The 17945-nt window shown below is 46.5% G+C and overlaps 8 protein-coding genes across 9 annotated transcripts; 4 read left to right on the top strand and 4 right to left on the bottom strand.

Annotated features, from left to right (window-relative positions):
- Nucleotides 1-191: 191 nt before the first annotated feature.
- Nucleotides 192-3518, bottom strand: SPPG_08901 (uncharacterized protein). Its single transcript, XM_016757050.1, has 7 exons — nt 3277-3518; nt 1981-3139; nt 1866-1920; nt 1420-1796; nt 1100-1350; nt 828-1029; nt 192-761 (listed from the first exon to the last, which is right to left on the bottom strand). Exons 2-7 carry the CDS (start codon nt 2144-2146, stop codon nt 298-300), a joined length of 1515 nt encoding a protein of 504 aa, XP_016611595.1. The 5' UTR covers nt 2147-3139; nt 3277-3518; the 3' UTR covers nt 192-297.
- On the top strand, nt 2688-4658 carry SPPG_08900. Of its 2 annotated transcripts, XM_016757049.1 has the most exons (3): nt 2688-2831; nt 2945-3972; nt 4048-4658. In XM_016757049.1, the coding sequence occupies exon 3, from the start codon at nt 4112-4114 to the stop codon at nt 4421-4423; it is 312 nt and encodes a 103-aa protein (XP_016611593.1). In that variant the 5' UTR covers nt 2688-2831; nt 2945-3972; nt 4048-4111; the 3' UTR covers nt 4424-4658. The 2 variants fall into 2 exon arrangements, with proteins under 2 accessions (XP_016611593.1, XP_016611594.1); XM_016757048.1 differs by having other exon boundaries at nt 2688-3972.
- SPPG_01030 (uncharacterized protein) lies at nt 4311-5384 on the bottom strand. The gene has a single exon (XM_016749355.1). It carries the CDS (start codon nt 5265-5267, stop codon nt 4431-4433), a length of 837 nt encoding a protein of 278 aa, XP_016611592.1. The 5' UTR covers nt 5268-5384; the 3' UTR covers nt 4311-4430.
- A 714-nt stretch (nt 5385-6098) lies between these two features.
- On the bottom strand, nt 6099-8081 carry SPPG_01029 (uncharacterized protein). The gene is made up of 4 exons (XM_016749354.1): nt 7665-8081; nt 7312-7536; nt 6515-7246; nt 6099-6443 (listed from the first exon to the last, which is right to left on the bottom strand). The coding sequence occupies exons 2-4, from the start codon at nt 7457-7459 to the stop codon at nt 6223-6225; spliced, it is 1101 nt and encodes a 366-aa protein (XP_016611591.1). The 5' UTR covers nt 7460-7536; nt 7665-8081; the 3' UTR covers nt 6099-6222.
- Nucleotides 8002-10681, top strand: SPPG_01028 (alpha-1,2-mannosyltransferase ALG11). Its single transcript, XM_016749353.1, has 12 exons — nt 8002-8390; nt 8457-8592; nt 8660-8739; nt 8809-8900; nt 8974-9061; nt 9122-9217; nt 9274-9334; nt 9399-9550; nt 9616-9793; nt 9856-9978; nt 10039-10120; nt 10189-10681. The coding sequence occupies exons 1-12, from the start codon at nt 8236-8238 to the stop codon at nt 10371-10373; spliced, it is 1428 nt and encodes a 475-aa protein (XP_016611590.1). The 5' UTR covers nt 8002-8235; the 3' UTR covers nt 10374-10681.
- On the bottom strand, nt 10395-12200 carry SPPG_01027 (uncharacterized protein). Its single transcript, XM_016749352.1, has 7 exons — nt 11991-12200; nt 11731-11926; nt 11535-11664; nt 11421-11477; nt 11137-11360; nt 10732-11076; nt 10395-10622 (listed from the first exon to the last, which is right to left on the bottom strand). The coding sequence occupies exons 1-7, from the start codon at nt 12152-12154 to the stop codon at nt 10599-10601; spliced, it is 1140 nt and encodes a 379-aa protein (XP_016611589.1). The 5' UTR covers nt 12155-12200; the 3' UTR covers nt 10395-10598.
- Nucleotides 12201-12333: 133 nt separating this feature from the next.
- SPPG_08899 (uncharacterized protein) lies at nt 12334-13021 on the top strand. The gene is made up of 4 exons (XM_016757047.1): nt 12334-12441; nt 12502-12612; nt 12682-12723; nt 12776-13021. Exons 1-4 carry the CDS (start codon nt 12409-12411, stop codon nt 12863-12865), a joined length of 276 nt encoding a protein of 91 aa, XP_016611588.1. The 5' UTR covers nt 12334-12408; the 3' UTR covers nt 12866-13021.
- A 97-nt stretch (nt 13022-13118) lies between these two features.
- On the top strand, nt 13119-14597 carry SPPG_01026 (uncharacterized protein; the record flags this gene model as incomplete). Its single annotated transcript, XM_016749351.1, has 9 exons — nt 13119-13128; nt 13201-13408; nt 13468-13589; nt 13652-13683; nt 13755-13799; nt 13861-14001; nt 14066-14270; nt 14345-14409; nt 14469-14597. 9 exons carry the CDS (start codon nt 13119-13121, stop codon nt 14523-14525), a joined length of 885 nt encoding a protein of 294 aa, XP_016611587.1. The 3' UTR covers nt 14526-14597.
- Between the last annotated feature and the right edge of the window lie 3348 nt (nt 14598-17945).

Raw genomic sequence — 17945 nt, 5'->3', positions numbered from 1 at the left:
AGAATAAACCGAACCTCGCTCCAACTAGTAATTTGTTCTGATCACCGTAGCAACAAACCGTGTCACCTCACAGCAACGTAAGCTTAACTTTGGGCATGTGAGCTTTTACGGTTTTTGAGCCGACCTTTCCTTTAAAACCTGACTATTACCCAGCACGATGCATCCACCAACAACACGGAAATAAAAGCATATTGATATAATTCATTCTGAGCATTAACAACCGTTCAAATCTCGGCCAAAACAATACGTGATTAGTTGATTGTTAGGTATATGTCTAATGTTACCCGCCCAGTTCGTTCACACCAAGCAATACACGATGCCCACACAACCACAAGCAGCCCCAATCACCTCCACCGTAACAGCCACAAATGCTTCCCACCCCTCCCCAGCTTCACCCACCTTTCTAAATATCATTCCAGGTAAGACATAACAGACTGCACTGCCACACGTGGCACCAAGAAACACTAGTATTTTATCCAACATGGCTGGAGGAACGCAAGCGGCGCAGAGATAGCTGAGTACCAAAAGAAATAATGTCATACGTTTGCGAATGATAGACTCTCGATGTCGTGGCGACTGTCCTGGTGTCAGATGTTGTAGAGAGGTATAATGATGCAGAGTCGGCCGGGCCTTGGCCGGACTAAAATGCATCAAGAGCGAGTCGAGGGCCGCACGGCATGGATGAAGTTGGATGGGGTAAGAGAATGCGGAGAGGAGAACAAAGGAGACTCGTGCTAATGTTGTTGCTGGGATCGCGGCATCTGGGAGAAAGCAGTATAGCGATTAGCACACTGCATGAGGTAAACAAAAAGTAAAGTGGCTCTTACAGTTATTCAACAACACCATGTCGGCATTGTCGCCAAAGGTGAGGTAGCCGGCCACTCCTACTGCAAAGTAAATAATAAAGCAGGCCGCAACCGAGACATCCGTAATGAGATGAATATGGCGGAGGGTCACATCTGGGTCGGAGCTGCGCGCAACCTTTACATTTTTCTCCGCAGCCGCAAGTTCATTATAGATGGCAAACATCTTCGTTATCGAAAGCCAAGATTAGTATCCACGACAAGCCAAGAAGGAACTCTGAACCTATTGCACTCACATTTTGATGACAGGTAAAAGCAAACACAAAAATAGGCAAAACACCCATCGCTTTATCCGTGAAAATAAACCATGGCCGCTCAGGCGAGGTGGTTGGAACCCGTGGCCCTTCGTGTTGGCCTTCACCGCTGAAATAACAATACACGACCACACCGGCCATGTAGACTGCACAAGCCAAGGCCGTGCCAGAGAACCATTTGAAATCATCCACATCACGGGAAAAGGAAAGTGGGACAATGAGAAGGAGCGACGCTATTTTCAGAGTAAAAAGGATAAGCTGTTGAGAAATAGATAACCCAGCGATTGGATATTGAGGCATACCAAACAACCAAAATTTGCCTCCACTTAGGACTTGCACAATCCATGCTCCACTTCCATCCCATCCCGGCACAACCTCCCAAAGAACTCTCGGCATCCCATCCATGAGCATCACCAGATAACTAATCGCAAATCCAAGACACGCAAGAACCATCATGGCATCCACCACTGGTGCCGCAGAATTCCCAAACGCTGCGCGGGCAAGCGTTGCATAGGATGGCGTGCCGGGCTCTGTTAGGCGAGCGTTGCGCGTGTCATGGTGTGGGATTCGTTGAGCGGACGTGACAAGAAGACGCAGCGATGAGCGAGTGAAAAAAGCGAAAAGGAGAAGGAGGATAGTTCCGAGGCCAGGACCGAGTTTTCCAAATGCGTAAGCCATACTGGTTTGACATGATCGATGCAATTAGAACTTGCGGATGCTTGGTTGCTTTGGTGGACTTTTAGCCTACCTCAGCATTTGTGTCCCAAGTATGGTATTGATCAAGTTGACAGTCGACGATACCACTGCATAATAGCGTTCAACGCACGCTTAAACATTTTGATTACCAGTTGCAAGTAACGTACCACTGGGGGCTCCCCTAACTTCCTCTCCCTCTCTGTCCTCCTCCTCGTCCTCTCCTCTCTCCACAAACAAAAGCCGCTCCATTTCGCCTGCTGCATCCTTCTCAACATCTAACGACGGGCGGACATGTCCAGGAATGGAAAGAAGGCTGGAAGACCTGACCGTCATGTATTGGTGCAATAGAAGCAGACGACGACAGATGTGATGCAAGATGGGATGTTGTATATAGTTTGTTTGTTTTGGTATCCCTTTATTTGCGCGCGCGTCATCCAGAACATATCCCCTACAGTTTGCATTGTCAAATTTAACAACATGTTTAAACTTGGTTGACACTCCAAGGACCACTTTTGGGGGGATTGATCTAGGGCAAGGCTTCGTCGGATTACGTAATGCTAGCCATTGACCAGCGGAATGACACTGTCAAAACGATTTATTGCGCAATAACAAAGTAGCATATTGGAGAGCTGGTCGAGACCCATTGGTCACCTTTTACAATCACTTTTTACAATGCGACAAGTAATCTGCTCGACGGAAAAACGAACAAGTGATCTAAACTGATGGCTGGCGACTTTAAAAGATGCAAAACATCAAACACGCTACACACCACGTTTTTGCGGCCGCCCAGGAATCGTCATGTGGGTCAACGGTTGGTGTCAAAAAAGAAAAACCAGTAAAAAGAAGAAGCCCATGCACATGAGCACGTGGACAGACTCGTGCTCGGCTTTGCTGTGGTCCTTCGGCGGTGTCGTTTCTTTCAATGGCCTTTGATTTCCATTGTTTTCCATCGCACGCTCCGACACTGCCCATGCCCCGATCGTCATTCATCGCTCGACGCAATGGAAATGTTTGACAGGCACGCGACATTGCAGTGCAACGTTTTGATTGCATCTTTGGTCATTCTTATCATCCAAAGATTTTCCTTTTGATCGTATCCCCGCCATCGATATACTCGGTCGGATACGATAGATACAGAAAACAAGACCGGGGGAATCCTACCGTGAACCCCGCGCTTTCTCTGATCTGCAATTCTCTATCTGAGGAGGTAGAAATGGTGGTCGTCACGGGAAGGCGCCTTTTAGAGGCAGTGGATGGGATTCTGACAATCACCCCAGTCTCGTTCGCTCCTGCTCTTCTCTCGTGCTGATGGACCTTGTCGTGTGACTAAAGTTTCAGAGGAATCATAAAGGTCAACACCACAGGACAATGCAAAAGGTGGGAACAAACATGACTGACAAGGATAATCCGACTCTCCCAGTGAGCCCCAAAGTCTTGAATGGTCATCGATTCTCCGTACGTACCTTGGACAACGAGCATTCTCGTCAACTCCATGTTTCGAGCAAGTCATGAACTCTAGGATACACATGGCATCTCTCTTCCGGGCGGTAGACGACATAGCGCGCCCGTACTGTATGTCGAGAGCATGAAAATCCAATGCAACTTTTTACCTGCCGCATCAAACAAGCTGTTGAAACTTTTGTTGGGGGAAAACGTTTGGTCAACTGTTTCTGGTTGGGCGAAGCTGCAGGCTCGTGGCGTGGCCTTTTGGTTTGAAGTCATCTAATTAACCGATTTATTAACTCAGGGCGCCTTTCAGTGGCTCTTTGTTTTCACATGAGATTTTTTTTTGCTGAGTGATGTGCTTCCGACCCGCCCGACCAGCATTCACACAGCAGCCCGCTCCAGCTGCTGCATGTTTTGCATGTGCAGGTGGAGCATGCACTGGCCTGGATTTGGATGGAGTCTGTCATTTCGGGCGCTTGGCGGTACGACATTTCATGGAGAAGTACGCCCGTTACCTTTCTGCGTGGGTGCCTTTGTTTTGCTTTGGATGCAATGCCTTGGCGGGCATCCACCGCCAGAGTGCAAAAAAGCTCGTGAAATATCAAATACGCACCACCTTGTGAAAGTCCACGGAGAAATGTTTATCTTCCATTACTCGCACCAGGATCGGCGGGTTGCTCATTCCGGCGACCCTGGCCTGTAGTGGCTTGATGGTACATATCGATAATTAAGCATTCCAAGTAGAAAGAGCAACGACATCATTCTGACCTCCGAGATTTGCATTTCAGGCAAATTGCGTGGCTTTCACGACGCCGCGTTTCCCCCTTGCGCTTCCGTCCCGGCTCGTGCAAAATGTTTACTCTGCCATTTTCCCCAGTTCCAGATCTTTGCTGGTCCCTTTGCGGGTTGGTCATCGCACAAGGAGGACGTTTGTCCCTGCTCCTAAAGTCGATCATACTTGTAGAAATGAATTTAACACGCGGAATCCCTTTGGAAACCGGGAAAGTTGAACCAAGCAAGCAAAACTCCGACAGTTGCAAAAAAAAAAAGAGTCTTTTTCCAAATACGATCTATGTTATATACACACAAGCTCAACACACCAGCAAACTAATCATGGTACAAAAAATAAAAATAAAACCCTTTTTCCATTCGTATCATAATTAAAAGGAGACTAGCACAGCAAGCTGCCCACCGACATGGGCCGCGATGGCTTCTTTTCGGGAAGAGGCGGAGTGGAAGCGGCGGGTTCCGGAGAAGGCCTTATGCCAGATAGCATCAGCAGACCCGTCACCTCTTCTCTCCTCGACATTTCATATTCGGAATCGGATCGGTATAAGGGGGAGGATATCGGGTAGGCGGGCCTGTCTTCAGGAGACGACGGGTTCGGAATGGGAGAAGGGAGACTGCACATGCTTGGTCTCCGCTCATAAGGCCCAGGTGCTTGCGGAGGAGAAGGTTCCAATCGCTGTTGCTGTTGCTGAAGCTTCTTGTTCGCTTGTTCCTGGTGTTCGAGCTGGTCCTTGAGAAGGCGAATGTAATCAATCGCGTTTTGGAGAATCGACAGCTTGTGCAAATTTTCCTGGTGGGCGCAGGAAGGCACAAGCCCCTTTAATTGCATAATCTTATCATTAATACGTTCTCGTCTTCTACGCTCAATGGCGGAATGGGAGACTTTGCGCAAGAGTTCCTTGTCTGTCTTTTCGTCCGGACGTGACGGAGGAGAGCGAGGCTCTTGTTTGATCATTGCAAGTGGTTGTGGGTATGACGGCTGAACGAGATGATGAGGAGGCGGTAAGGCCGGCCGTTGGGCATACTGTGGGTGAAAGACGGAAGCGACGGGAGGAAGCGATTGCCGTTCTTGTTGTTGTTGTTGTTGTTGTTGTTTGTCTGGGTATGGCATATACCGAGGCGCTTGCGAAGCTTGTGGCATGGTCGTCGTCACTGGACGGTACAAGTGTTGCGGACGTTGTTCAATCGGGTGCTGGTGATGATAAGCAACAAATTCCATCTTTTAACAAGTGTGTGTGTGTGTTGCGGGGGGACAAGTAAAAAGTCTCGTAATTTATAGAAAAAACACAAGGGTAATCTCCCCCTCCGTTTCCCTTTTGTATCTTTGTAAATGACCCTATCTAAAACACAACTTGCCATCATTTACGCGCACGCACACGCCAATGATAGGAAAAAAAAAAAAAATGGGCGGAAATCGATGGGAAAAACATTTTCACATGGGGGAGGTTATCAGCCAAAAACCCAGTCGCGTGCGAAAACCCAGTCGCTCGCGTGCAGTGCCTGTGTGACGCTATAAATTTGCACGTGCGTTTGTATCAATAAGGGGTCGGTTTCATTTGGGCAACAGATAACCGAAACCAGTGCCCTGGGAACGTTTGAAAAGCCTCGTGATGCGCAGACGGGATTCGCCGGTTTATTTTTCTCTTTACAATCTTGAGCCAATCAGCATGACTAGAAAACACGTGGATTGCAAGTTTGACCCAATCGTAGAGTTCTCTCGTCATCAGAAACTTGGATGGTCGGGGGGTGATCAAAAGGACCTAGAACTAGACGTTTTTTTTAGTTATTGGCGGAGGTTGGACGCATTTCCCGCCGATAATGTCCGCCTAAAAAACACATTCGATAAGGGTGTGTTGGGTTGGAAACAACAACAACAACAGGAAAGGAAATGACATGAACCTATCGACGAGGGCACTTGCTCATGAATAGGAATTAAGATTGCTCCTTGTGCTCCGATGTGTATGGGTGGCAATTGATTATTGTCTTTTTGCAAGTGTGTATATTGTAAATGTACAGCTTCCATACACACGTGAGTATTTAAACAGCTTTGCTTGCAAGTAAAACTTACATCACGGCTTGTATTGTCTGTAGAGTTGTAACATGCGCAATTAGACCAAATATGTACGATAATATTAAACAAGAATACACAAAAAGCTACAATTAAATAAACAGGATCAAAGCCCCTGTAAAAGAGCTTGCAATTCATCCACTTTAACTTTTGGCGGTGGTGCCTTGTTCTTCGAACGTCTAGTCTTACGCCCATTGTACGGCGCGCGTTCCGCTCGTCTTTCTTGGCGGCTGTGAACGCGCCGAGACTGTGCATCGAGGGGTTTGGGCAACTCGCTATTTTCCGCGCGATACTTGGAGACGGACCAATAAAGCCTCTCTTCCTCACCTGAACGATTGAACAAGGGAGTATTAAGATCATGAACAGGCAGGAAAACAAACACAAAACAAGACATCCACCTTCAAGGGATCGAAGTTCGACTCGTTCTCCATTCACTTGTAATCCACCCTGTCGCTCAATTACGTTCACCACCTCCTTTGCTACAGATTTTTTGAATCGAATGTACCCCGCCTCCGCGTCACGTTCCAGATCAATAGAATGCACAGATGCAAATTGTTCCGCAGCAACCTTGATGGCAAGCTTTGTGATTTGCGGATCAGAGAGGACAAATTGAACGATGCGGTTATGTGGATACGTGGTGACTCCCGCATGAGTCTCGAGGGATGAAATCGCTGCTGCTCTTGCGGCAGATGGGGTGGATGGCTCTCGCACATTTTTACTCTTCCCTTGAACCTGTATCTGCATATCTTCGTAGATATGAGACTGTGCAAGAACCTTGACCATATCTTCCACATTTGCAAACTCGACGTGGAAAGTGCCTTTATCTACCGGCCCCACAGCCGCCAATTGCACTACCGGCCCAAACCTCTCAAAGTATGCACGCACTTCAGTCGTCGCAGTGGACGCTCCAAACCCGTGCACTTGCACAATGTTTCGAGAAATGGCTTCTCGAGCATCTATTTCTGCAGCATATTTTTCATCATACGGTATTCTTCTTCGAAGTCTGCTTCCATCAGGGCTCGCTTCGAAAATGGCTGGCGCTAATTCAACAGCCGCTCGGGCGATTTCTAGCGGGTCTTTGGTGATTGCTTGCAGACGCTTAAAAGAGGCCAGAGTCGATATGGGTATCCCTGTGCAGGAAACGTAGTTTCAGCAACCACCTACATATTCGGAGATCAAAATACGCAGAACTGACATCCAGCTACCCAGTCTTCGTGAGATATTACATTCTTTGGAATGTTTGCCACAGTTCCGTTAATCTCCGAATTACAAAAGTAAATAAGCAGCAAATCTCGCACAGCCTTTCGGGCAGTGTCCGATAACGGTTGTGTAGGTGACGGCATTTGGAGCAACGTGTTGCGCTCACCAATCCAAAATGTCGAGTTCAGCAAGAACAATTGTGGTCTAGTAGAATTTCTGGCTAAAAGAATCTTATGTGAGCAGGCACAGTCACGAGGAGGTAATAGTCACGTGGGGGATCGCGATATCAAGAATGATACGTTGGCGTGAAATGGAGGAACTGGGCGACAGAGCACGCCGTCAGCTCACCTGGCTAAAGAAGCGGGAAAATGCAGCTGCAACCGCCTCCGATGGTGTGAAATCGTAGTTTGATATGCTCCAAGACGGGAACCGAGCCATGAACAAGGGGATAAGGACTTGTATCTACAAGTAATCTACGGGCGGATCTGACTTGCTCACGCAAAAGGTCTCTGAGCTCAATGATATTCTAGACATATTCGAGCCTTCAAATTCTATTTGACACCATTGCGCTTGACGTTAAGCCTGGGCCATCGCGTATCCCTGGTGTTTGCTTCGCTCATGTGGAAACGAATCGGCGGGTCGCTATCGCACTGGTCAACATGTGTCACTGTGCGTCCAGTATGCCTTGATCGCGTTACATGCATCTCCACCGCTAGAAACGATCTTGAGCAGACTCGTACGGATTTGACCTGAGATGGTTTGGACTTTGACAAAATACTCTAGTCGGTTTTTCACGAACATTGTCGGAAGTCATACCATGTCATTCGGATCCATCCGGTTCCAATCATGCGCAGCACCAGCCAGCAGGCCCAAGCCTCATGCACAGCTTTCAGAGCATGCATGACTTTCTCTTGACGGCATGACCTTGGCTGCCCTAACAGCATGTTTGTTCGGGTTACTGGGCGCCGTCGTTCTGGTGTTGGTCCTATGGTCACACGACATACAGTCCAGAAAGCGGACACAGCGGCGACATTTGGAGGGTGGCCCTATTCTCGGGTTTTTCCATCCGTTCTGGTACGATCACCGACAGTGGGTCTGATGCCGCGCTATCCTTTTTCATGACCAACTTCTCTATTATAGTGATGCAGGTGGAGGCGGAGAACGCGTTTTGTGGGTTGCCATCAAAGCCATTCAGGACACTTGGCCAAATGTGGTCTGTGTGATTTATTGTTGGGACAACGCTGGGCCTGTTGAACAGGTTTTGCAGAAAGCAAAGGTCGGAAGTTCTCATATCAATTATGGGACACATGGAAGTGGAATAACATTGTAGACAATTAAACTAGGTTCAATTTAACGTTGACATTGATCCAAGCACGGTGCGATTCCAGACACTAAAACGATGGCGGTTTTTGGAGGCTGAAAGGTCTGATCATCTTTTCTCATCTACTATGAGAAAGCAGCTTTTCATGCATCTTTTGTTTCTTGGGTTCAGATACAGAATATTCACCTTACTGGGTCAAAGCCTGGGATCTGTTTTGGTTGGCTGGGAGGCTATGCAACTGCTTCTACCGGACGTCTTTATAGGTGCGTGATCGATTTTTCTTGTTTTCGGAATTGCTCACGAATGATGAATGCTAATATAAGGGAACTACCATAGATACTGTTGGATTCGCTTTTGTGTATCCTCTGGCCAAGTACATGTTTGGATGTAAAGTGGTAGCGTACACTCATTATCCTACCATCAGGTATGCATGAGTGTTATACATCGACGCATTAAAAGGTGGAGTTATTCAACCAGTCAAAAGCGCAGATATGCTGGGCAAAGTAGTATCTGGTGTCACTGATTTCAACAACTCAAGTATGGTGGCCCGTAGCTCTGTGTTGACGCGAGGTAAAATATGGTATGTTTACATCGCATAGTAAATGGCGTTGAGCTTGTCTTATTCCTTGGATACAGGTATTACCGACTATTTGCATGGCTCTACGGAATCGTTGGGCGTACCGCAGACGTTGTCATGGTAAGCTTATTTATTGCTTGTCAAAAGTGTGCGCGTCTTGTAACAGTCTCGTCGTATGTCGCAGGTAAATTCTACCTGGACTTTGGGACACGTCAACAGTATTTGGAAAATTCCCAAACGGACGGCAGTAGTGTATCCGCCTTGTAATACGGAATCTTTGCAATCATTTTCTCTTGAGAATAGAGAACCATGGATCGTATCAGTTGCACAATTTAGGTATTTAAACCATACATGTCAATGGTAGTAACCCGTTATGCTCACAGAATCCTTTTGATGAATAGACCAGAAAAAGCACACAAACTGCAATTATCTGCATTCCAAACTCTTTTGGAAAGGGAACCCAAATACCGGCAAGAAGGATCGAAAATCCGGCTGATCCTCATAGGCGGCAGCCGAAACGCCGAAGATCGTAAGCGGGTTGAAGAATTGAAGCAGTATGCAGAGGACTGCAGCATCTATGTACGTTCTTCTCTTTTGCGCTGGTACAAACAAGCGATGATAACCAGTATATGGGTTGCTAGGAACAAGTAGAATTCATTGAGAATGCAAAGTACAGCACGCTTTTGGAATATTTACAAAAAGGATCTATTGGTTTGCATTCGATGCGGGACGAGCATTTTGGGATTGGCATTGTAGAGTATATGGTAAAAACGTATTGATTTGAAGGCTCTTCTCTTTCTCCTTAATCACTCTGTTTTTCAAAGGCGGCAGGTCTCATACCCGTAGCACACAATTCTGGCGGGCCGAAATTGGACATTGTAACAATGCACCAAGGGAGCAAGACAGGTTCGTGGCAGATACAAACGTGGCGTGTTCCTATCTCTCAGAGAACATAATTTTTGTCCGTTCTGTAGGCTTCCTAGCAGAGACGGTAAATGAATTTGCCGATGCTCTTGAGGAGGCATTGCGGCTGCCCTCAGAAGAGCAGCTTCGCATGCGTATACATGCTCGCCAACACGTTGTCGATCGGTTTTCCGAGGAATCTTTTTCAAGTCGTTTCGTCGGAGCGCTGCGGAAGGTCATTCCCGATCATCAGTAATACTCCGTGATTGGCGTCCTATCAGGCATAAAACCAGAGGCACTCATTATCTGAGGCATCTTTATATTCAAACGGACTAATAGGTTTAATGTCGCTATATGCAATCAATAGATAAATCACCAGGTGGACCGGACAACGGCTTGGTACCAGTACCCATGAAATCAAATCTAATTTATTCGCCAATCCTATCTGTCACTCTGAATGAATTCTAGAGTTACTTCCAGTCTACAGAAAGTACTCTGCGACAACCTACAGTATAAAGAAAGCACAACAATAAGTAACAGCAGAAAATCCAACAGTGTCTCCGGCATTCTTTGAAGGGACTTTCAAAAGTTCTAGTGTGTGCAACAATGCATACCTTTGTTATTCCTCCCCCAGTCACCGCCGTTAGCTCCGAGTCATCAATCTCTAAAGGATCTCGCAATGCACCTGGCACCAGTTTCCGTGCTGCCTTCTTTCGTCGCCATTGGTTCCCACCCGCTCCTTCCTCATCACCCGTCTCTGGATAATGCGCCGTTAAATCCCCAGAGGACCCGGGGGCATCCCGTCCTGGTGCATCCCGATCTTGGTCCGGACAGGGTCCAAAGACATTAAAATAGCGACGGAGCTCTGGTCCAATTTCCAAAACGGACGCCATATTTCCCGCGCGATAGCAGTAGTTTGGCGCTGACCATACCGTTGAGAGCATATCGTCGAACAGAATCTAAGTGATAGTTCCGTGAGCGTGTGAGAAGCCAGCAGTATATACCAGGCAGAAACGGACCTGGTAGCCTTCCATACACAATTGATGTGCCCTACAAATATGCCCCATCCCATTCACTTCCAGAAACTTTCGTGTAACCTCCTTCCCAAATAGATACCCAGCTCCGCGTGGAGAAATGGCAAAGTCGCCTTTTTCGTCCGTCCCTCCTCCCAAGGATGCAAAGCTAGGTGTGGATATTGGATCTGACCATACCAGATCGGCCATTGCCCCTTCGTGGGGAATTTCTGTCCAAAACCAAGACTGTTAGGGTCTCGTCGCGAGGTCCAAAGTAGGGGCAAACTCACCTCGGAACCTATCTATTACTCGGATTTGATCGATGGTATGTATGGAAGGGCTCAATCCTTGGAAGAATCCCTTAATCAGCGGCATCCGGTGGCGGATGAAAGCAGTAAACATACCTCCATGCACGCAGAAAATCGTATCGTCAATCACGACTGACAATACCAAGTAATCAAACAAATCCGTAAAATACGTCCACACATTGGCATTTCCGTACTTTCGCATGCATTCCGTGTAAAATCCATAGGTCTGTTTGTACGTGCGAGAACCGTCAGATCTGGACACACATTCTGAAATTGATGTGGCAGAACTTGCCTGTGTCACGGCTCGGGACTCGTGATTTCCTCTCACTAATGTGATCCTATCCGGCCATCTAAGTTTTAGGCATGTGAGGAGCGTGATGGTTTCCACAGAATAATATCCTCTGTCCACATAGTCCCCCAGAAAAACGTAGTTTGTGAATGGTGCCCATCCACCAATCTTGAAGATCTCCAACACATCGTAAAATTGACTATGTCGTCAAGTCCATTAGCAAAAAGAACCATCCATTACACACGGATACAGCATTAACTGACCCGTGTACGTCGCCGACAAGCGTTACTGGCGCCGAGACCTGCGCGACGTTTCCTTCGCGAACGAGGATCTCCTTGGTTTTTTCACAAAGCTCCTTTACGACACCTTCTGATAAAAGCTGCTTGCGATAGAGACGCTCAATGAACGTGTCCAGGTCCCAGCTCATTTGAATAGCCGTGTCTGCGTTATGAACGGGACAAGGGAGATGGTTGAGATCTCCAGAGCATGGGAGTCAATGCAACCACGGAATAGGCTAAGGTTATGTCACGTGATATTTGATTGTGTCATCTGCGATCGACCTTTGTCATCACAGCGCAGCAGACTGCAGCAGTGCCGACGATATTACGTATCTCAGCGTCTGGATTGTGCTCACAGCTATTCTCAGCACTCTTGCTTGGAGACAGTTTCCTTGTTCCCAAAATGAATGCCCACGATCTATCCGACCCGCTTGTGGTAAAGGAAACATGCTGCATGATATCAAAATGCTTAATGCAATAGCTTATATATCGCCAGAAAAAAGAAAAGGAGCTTATTGAGGAATCTCACAAGTCCCGTCATGAAATCAATCAAATCACAAAGAGCAAAACTTCTGCTGCGGATTACAGGATTCATAAATCCGAGTCGGTGAGATGCTGAACGCACCTTGTGATATGGTTCTAGTGAACATGTTGACGCCTAACCATGATGTTCTAGGCTTCTCGGATTCACCAAGAGCGGACTGGATTTCCCCTAAAGGTAAACATCATAGTCATTGATTGTGGTACATATGCTAGATACATGCTTGCAGTACACTGCGGGAGAAGGCGTAATTGGCGAACAACGGACAAAAGGCAAGAAGAAGGAGGAAAGTCAGGAAGAGGGCGCGCGTCATCAATAGATGTCGCGCATCCTGTCGCCAAAACGGGATAAAACCATATCTCACTCGCTACTGTGTTTAACCTCCGAGCGAGTGTGCTTGTATATACGTCTCATTGGGTCTTCATGTAAAGTTTATGGTCTGTCCAATGTACATTCAGCGAGATTTCAGTATCCTATGATAGCAAGGGGTTGATATACTTGTCATGAGCCCTGTCATCATGAAGGGGATTATGTGCGCTACTTCAAAGCGCATCCAATAGGTCTTGACCAACATGGGCCCCGGTAAGCTCGTACGAATATTTTGACCCTAATGTGATGCATAGGCAACAATGCCCACGTGACTGCTGCATGAAGTGCGTTGGAAGTCGGGGACGGACGCGGGATCTGCAGATCATCCCAAGAGGTTAGAGCACAATCCCCAGATGCGTCTTCAACTAGCGCTCCTGATAACTATACTCTGCGCTGGCGCAATTGCAGCGCCTGTCAACGAATATAATTGCTCCAACATTATAACGGGCGGCGGAAACGTTCAGCAGTATATATACGATTTATCTCCTTTGAAGTAAATTTGACACAAACGCTGCTACAGATTGATGAGCCACTCACTCACCTGGTCTACAGACCGGACTTCAATATAACCACTAGAAAGAAACCTGAAGCTGGTGACGTTGTGACGTGGGAGACGACCATTGCAGGGAGTCTGTGTGGACCAATAACAACCAAGTTTGGGGCCGATGTTCAAAGTGAGAACGACTCGTATTTGAAGTAATGGGGATTCTTGAGCTCACATGTTTTATCTATGCAGGCAAATGTAGCGACAATGCGTGGTTCTGCTGGGTACGGTTTTTTATTTTCAACTAATATTTCAAGCCAAATAACTAAACTCTCTGTTGACGTTATGATACAAGATGGAACTGCTCTTGAGGGAGGGTGAACCTCCTATAACTTTAAGGGTATGTACACGACGCTTGGTAATACACGTAAATGTGTGAACCTAAAATAACCTTCTCGCAGGCAATACAATTTGCGGGAGGTTCTAACTTTCGACCCGAGCCTCATGCCCGCGGGCAGGCGTTGGACCTCTTGTTCAAAGCCTCAGAAACCAAAGGCTCAAAAACCGTAAACGTTTCCTTCATTTGCAACGATAACACTTCGGTGGGTCACTAGTGGTAGGCTTTTGCATTGGTGACTTGTGCTAAAAATGTACTCTGGACTGCAGCCAGGAAAGCCCGAGAAGATAGAGGAAACCGACAAGCTCATCACAATAAAGTGGGAGTCAAAGGCTGGATGTCCAAGTACGCCCAAGAATAGCCCAAATGGAAAGGGAGGGATGTCCACGTTTGGAATATTCTGCCTGATTCTATTTATCGGCGCAATTGGATACTTTGTGATAGGTTCTGCTTACAATTACACTGTGTTACGGAGTAAGTATGAGTTCTTGCATGTTTTCGTACCTAGACATGATCAACTGATTTTTGTTTGCTTTGCTTTACTACAGTTCATCGTTTCCCAGAAATGTTACCGCATTGGGACTTTTGGAGTACACTCCTTGCAGTATGCTGGGTAGGGCACAAGCCATCTGTAATTCCTCTGTTTATGTTTATGCTGATTCAGCCTTACAGGACTTTGTGGCGTCCCTCTACGAGAGAGTATCTGGCCGTAGCTACGTACGTCTTTAGACTAGCTGATTTTATAGTACATAAAAAGGAAAAACACACTGTCATACGGGCTTCACTTGAGCCCGCCTTCGCCTTTTGGCTCTATGCAGCGATTTTCTGTGCAAGTCTTTTAGCAAGTCACCTTCACATGGCGGCTGTGAACATGCGGACGGTTTCGCAACTTTCAAGGTCTTCCGAGGGACATGCCTTGATACAAATGTTCCATCACCAAGTTTCATTTCTACCTTTGCTGTCCCCCAATCGCCCGACCATCGTGCTTCAGACCCACCATGATCTCAATAGCGAATATGCTGGAGAGCTTTTGAATGGTTCGGATCCGTGATAATTTGCAATCTTTTTCGCACTCTCCGAAATCGCCCAGAAGTCATATCATCTTCAAGCATTTTCAAAAGACCTTGGAAGCGCGTCTGCTTCCACCTGAGCACCAAACAGAAAGCGTGCAGTCCAAGCCTGTTCATTGGAGACTAGGTTTAACCATCCAGATCCTGTCATCAACGTGATAATTGTTCCTTACCAATCAATCTGAGTTGCGGTAATCGAACAATGACACCGGTTGGCAACAGCAGTGCTGCTGCTTGCTCGACTGCGAATGAGCATATAGGTAAAACGGATTGTCTCTTTGATGACATCTTTCACAGAGTGGTTTTTAGAAAGGCACCCAGGCGCTATCTATCCAGAAGTCAACCTACCGTAGAGAAAGGCAGTCCTATGCATAGATGCTGACAAGTTCATGGACTTGACGTATGCGTAGAATTTTATGGCACACAAATGAAGATTTTGATGAATATTGAGCAACACGGTTGCGGTCGAATTCAGATTGGTATCCAGAAAGACGGCATGGCATTTCGGTTTGAGGAACCTAAAGAAACATCATTAGCTGCCATGTTCAGAACACTCGAGAATGGGGACTTACTGAAACAGCTTATGGCGAAGGGAAGATCCCGGACGTAAGGCTGTTTCCACTGTTAATGTATCGCTGATATCTATGAAAGGTAATGGCGTCAGCTGAGCACCCTCAACGGTAATCTGAACAAGCACTGTATACAACGTACATGTTCCATCGAAACGCGAATAGTCCGCTTTCACATTGAGCGTTCGTGTGTCAATAAGAAGCCCACACCAAGGAAAAGCTGGCGAACATCCTTCAGTAGTCCGTCGTGAAATCTATTCACCCCTTTTAGTACGGTACCTGCGCTCGCATTCAAGACCTGCCCAGCGAACATTGCGTCTGCTTGTCCGCTAACCTCAAAATTTGCTAGCGTTTTCTTCGGGTTGATGAAGCATCCATGAGAAGGATGTCCTATGCAGAAAAAAGCGGAAAAGTCAATTAAGTTAAATTTTAAATTTGGTGCTAAAGCCTATCATACTACCTTCATGCATTATTCTGAGGAATTTCAGCGCTTCCTCCTTCACCGTGGTAACGAAAAGGAAGTCGTCTACGTAACGCAGCAACAAGCTACTGTCCATATTAAGATCAGCAAATTCCGTTTGCTCCATGTGAGCGTAGAAAAAGCTAAAGGTGGCGTTAGTAATATTGAGGAGGGTTTGTTCATCATTTGTAATTTCCCACCTGCATAGGAGGGTAGAAAGAACTGATCCTTGTGGAATACCAACCACTTGCTTATACAGCTTCTTCCCCATCTACAGATCTGGTAAGATCAACAAACACCTTTGCTATGTCAAACGGAGAAATAAATGGGAGCTCGCCTTTATAAGATTGTTGCAAATATGCTCCTCCAGTAGATCAACGATCCTTTGCCTTTCTTCGAAGGAGTATACGACCTACCATCAAACTATGAGTAATTAAGCTTCGAAAAAGAGGTACTATTCCACCCACTTGGTCAACGAAAATGGTATTTCGCAGCCCTTCAGCCAGCGTTTTGGCCAACTGAACGAATTGAGGGAACTCGCCTGTTCTTCAGTGGGTTAATGGGATTGCAATTGTTATTCAAGTTAGGGTTCGTCCTACCCGAGGGTCGTGCGCGACGCAAGAACGTCCTTTTCAAGCGTCCGGCGCTTGGATAAACAAAAGAATATTTTTGAATGACATACTCATCCTACATGTTGAGAAACGTTAACAAAACGGGCAATGAACGGTTTACTTAGAACGAGCTGTACATCTTGAAAGACATCTCGAATAATTGATAGCAGGAGGGTCTGGTCGATGGTATCAAAACAGCTGGCGACATCCACTTTGCAGAAATACATGCGTGGAAGTCCATGGGAGCCCATCAATCGATGTTGAAAAGCCTTCAGTCTTCCGTAGATTTCGTTCAACCCAAGGACGGACCCTCCCAGTAGAGACGGATTTCGTGTCTGCCGGGCAATTAAGCAGATGTTTGTTAGCATCTACGAAGAATGCATCCCAGGCAATGCATGTAGTACTGAACCTTTTCGTAAGTAAGGATCTGGAAAGCGTTCTGCAGAATTGTGTTGATTGAAAACCCGAGACTTCTTTGTTTTGAGACATCAGTAGGCGGCGGATTGTTGTTTAATAGGCGGTTTGATCGCATTGTCAAGCCACCTGACGCCTAGATGGGGCATGAGTAATATGCAAACGTCCAGCAATTGCAGCTTAATGGTATACCTTCTTTGGAAAGCGACGACGTAAGTTTGTAATCATACGTACACCCTTGTCTTTCGGAAGCAATCGTATATAGGAATATCCCAAAGAACGCCATGATTGTGGAGCATGCATTGAATTCTTCTACCATCAGGGATGAGAAGCTGCTAAATTGCGAATACTGATTGAGACGTTACCTGATCAATTGGGCGGAACACAGTGCAGGATAATGTACTGGATATAGACCCCGTTAACTGACTCCACACATCATGGCGAAAATAGAACACCTTGTTTCGATAGGGGGCGCTTTCCGTTGCGTAAAAATTGGTCTAACGTTACGCTATTAGCTTGCATGTTCAATCCACAAAAGAATCGCCAACGGAGGTGCACCTTCAATAAGGGAATCACGAAAGAATCAACCATCCAGTAGAGAAACTCTAGGATTAATTCCTTCCTCTTCTCCATATCCGATAGAGGAATATGGTTCGGCTGATGCTCTTTATATTTCGGTGGTACCACCCACGAACAATCTTTGATCTAGAAGAGTATTTCTTTTAGAGCCCGAGAGCACTCGAGACGAATACTCCAGATACTTACCTTGAAATGCGTAATGACGCTTTGCAAGGACATAGTCTCGTATCGACGGAGGCGCACAAATTTTCCAATGGCTGAGCTTGTTAGAATGTCATTACCTCAGAGTCGAGCGATGACCGAAAAACACCTTTCATGACTGTTTCTCTATTTTGCTCGCTGCCAAAAAACTCTAATGGAATAATAGCGTAAATCACCGCTCGCAGGAAGGCAGTAACCTGTGTTGATATTTCCCGTGGGCAACTGCATAAAGATTTTCAACCCAG

This window comes from Spizellomyces punctatus, assembly GCF_000182565.1.
Source record: "Spizellomyces punctatus DAOM BR117 chromosome Unknown supercont1.2, whole genome shotgun sequence".
Taxonomy (NCBI): domain Eukaryota; kingdom Fungi; phylum Chytridiomycota; class Chytridiomycetes; order Spizellomycetales; family Spizellomycetaceae; genus Spizellomyces; species Spizellomyces punctatus.
Note: the sequence above shows the minus strand (reverse complement) of the source record. Positions and strands in the feature narration are given on the sequence as shown.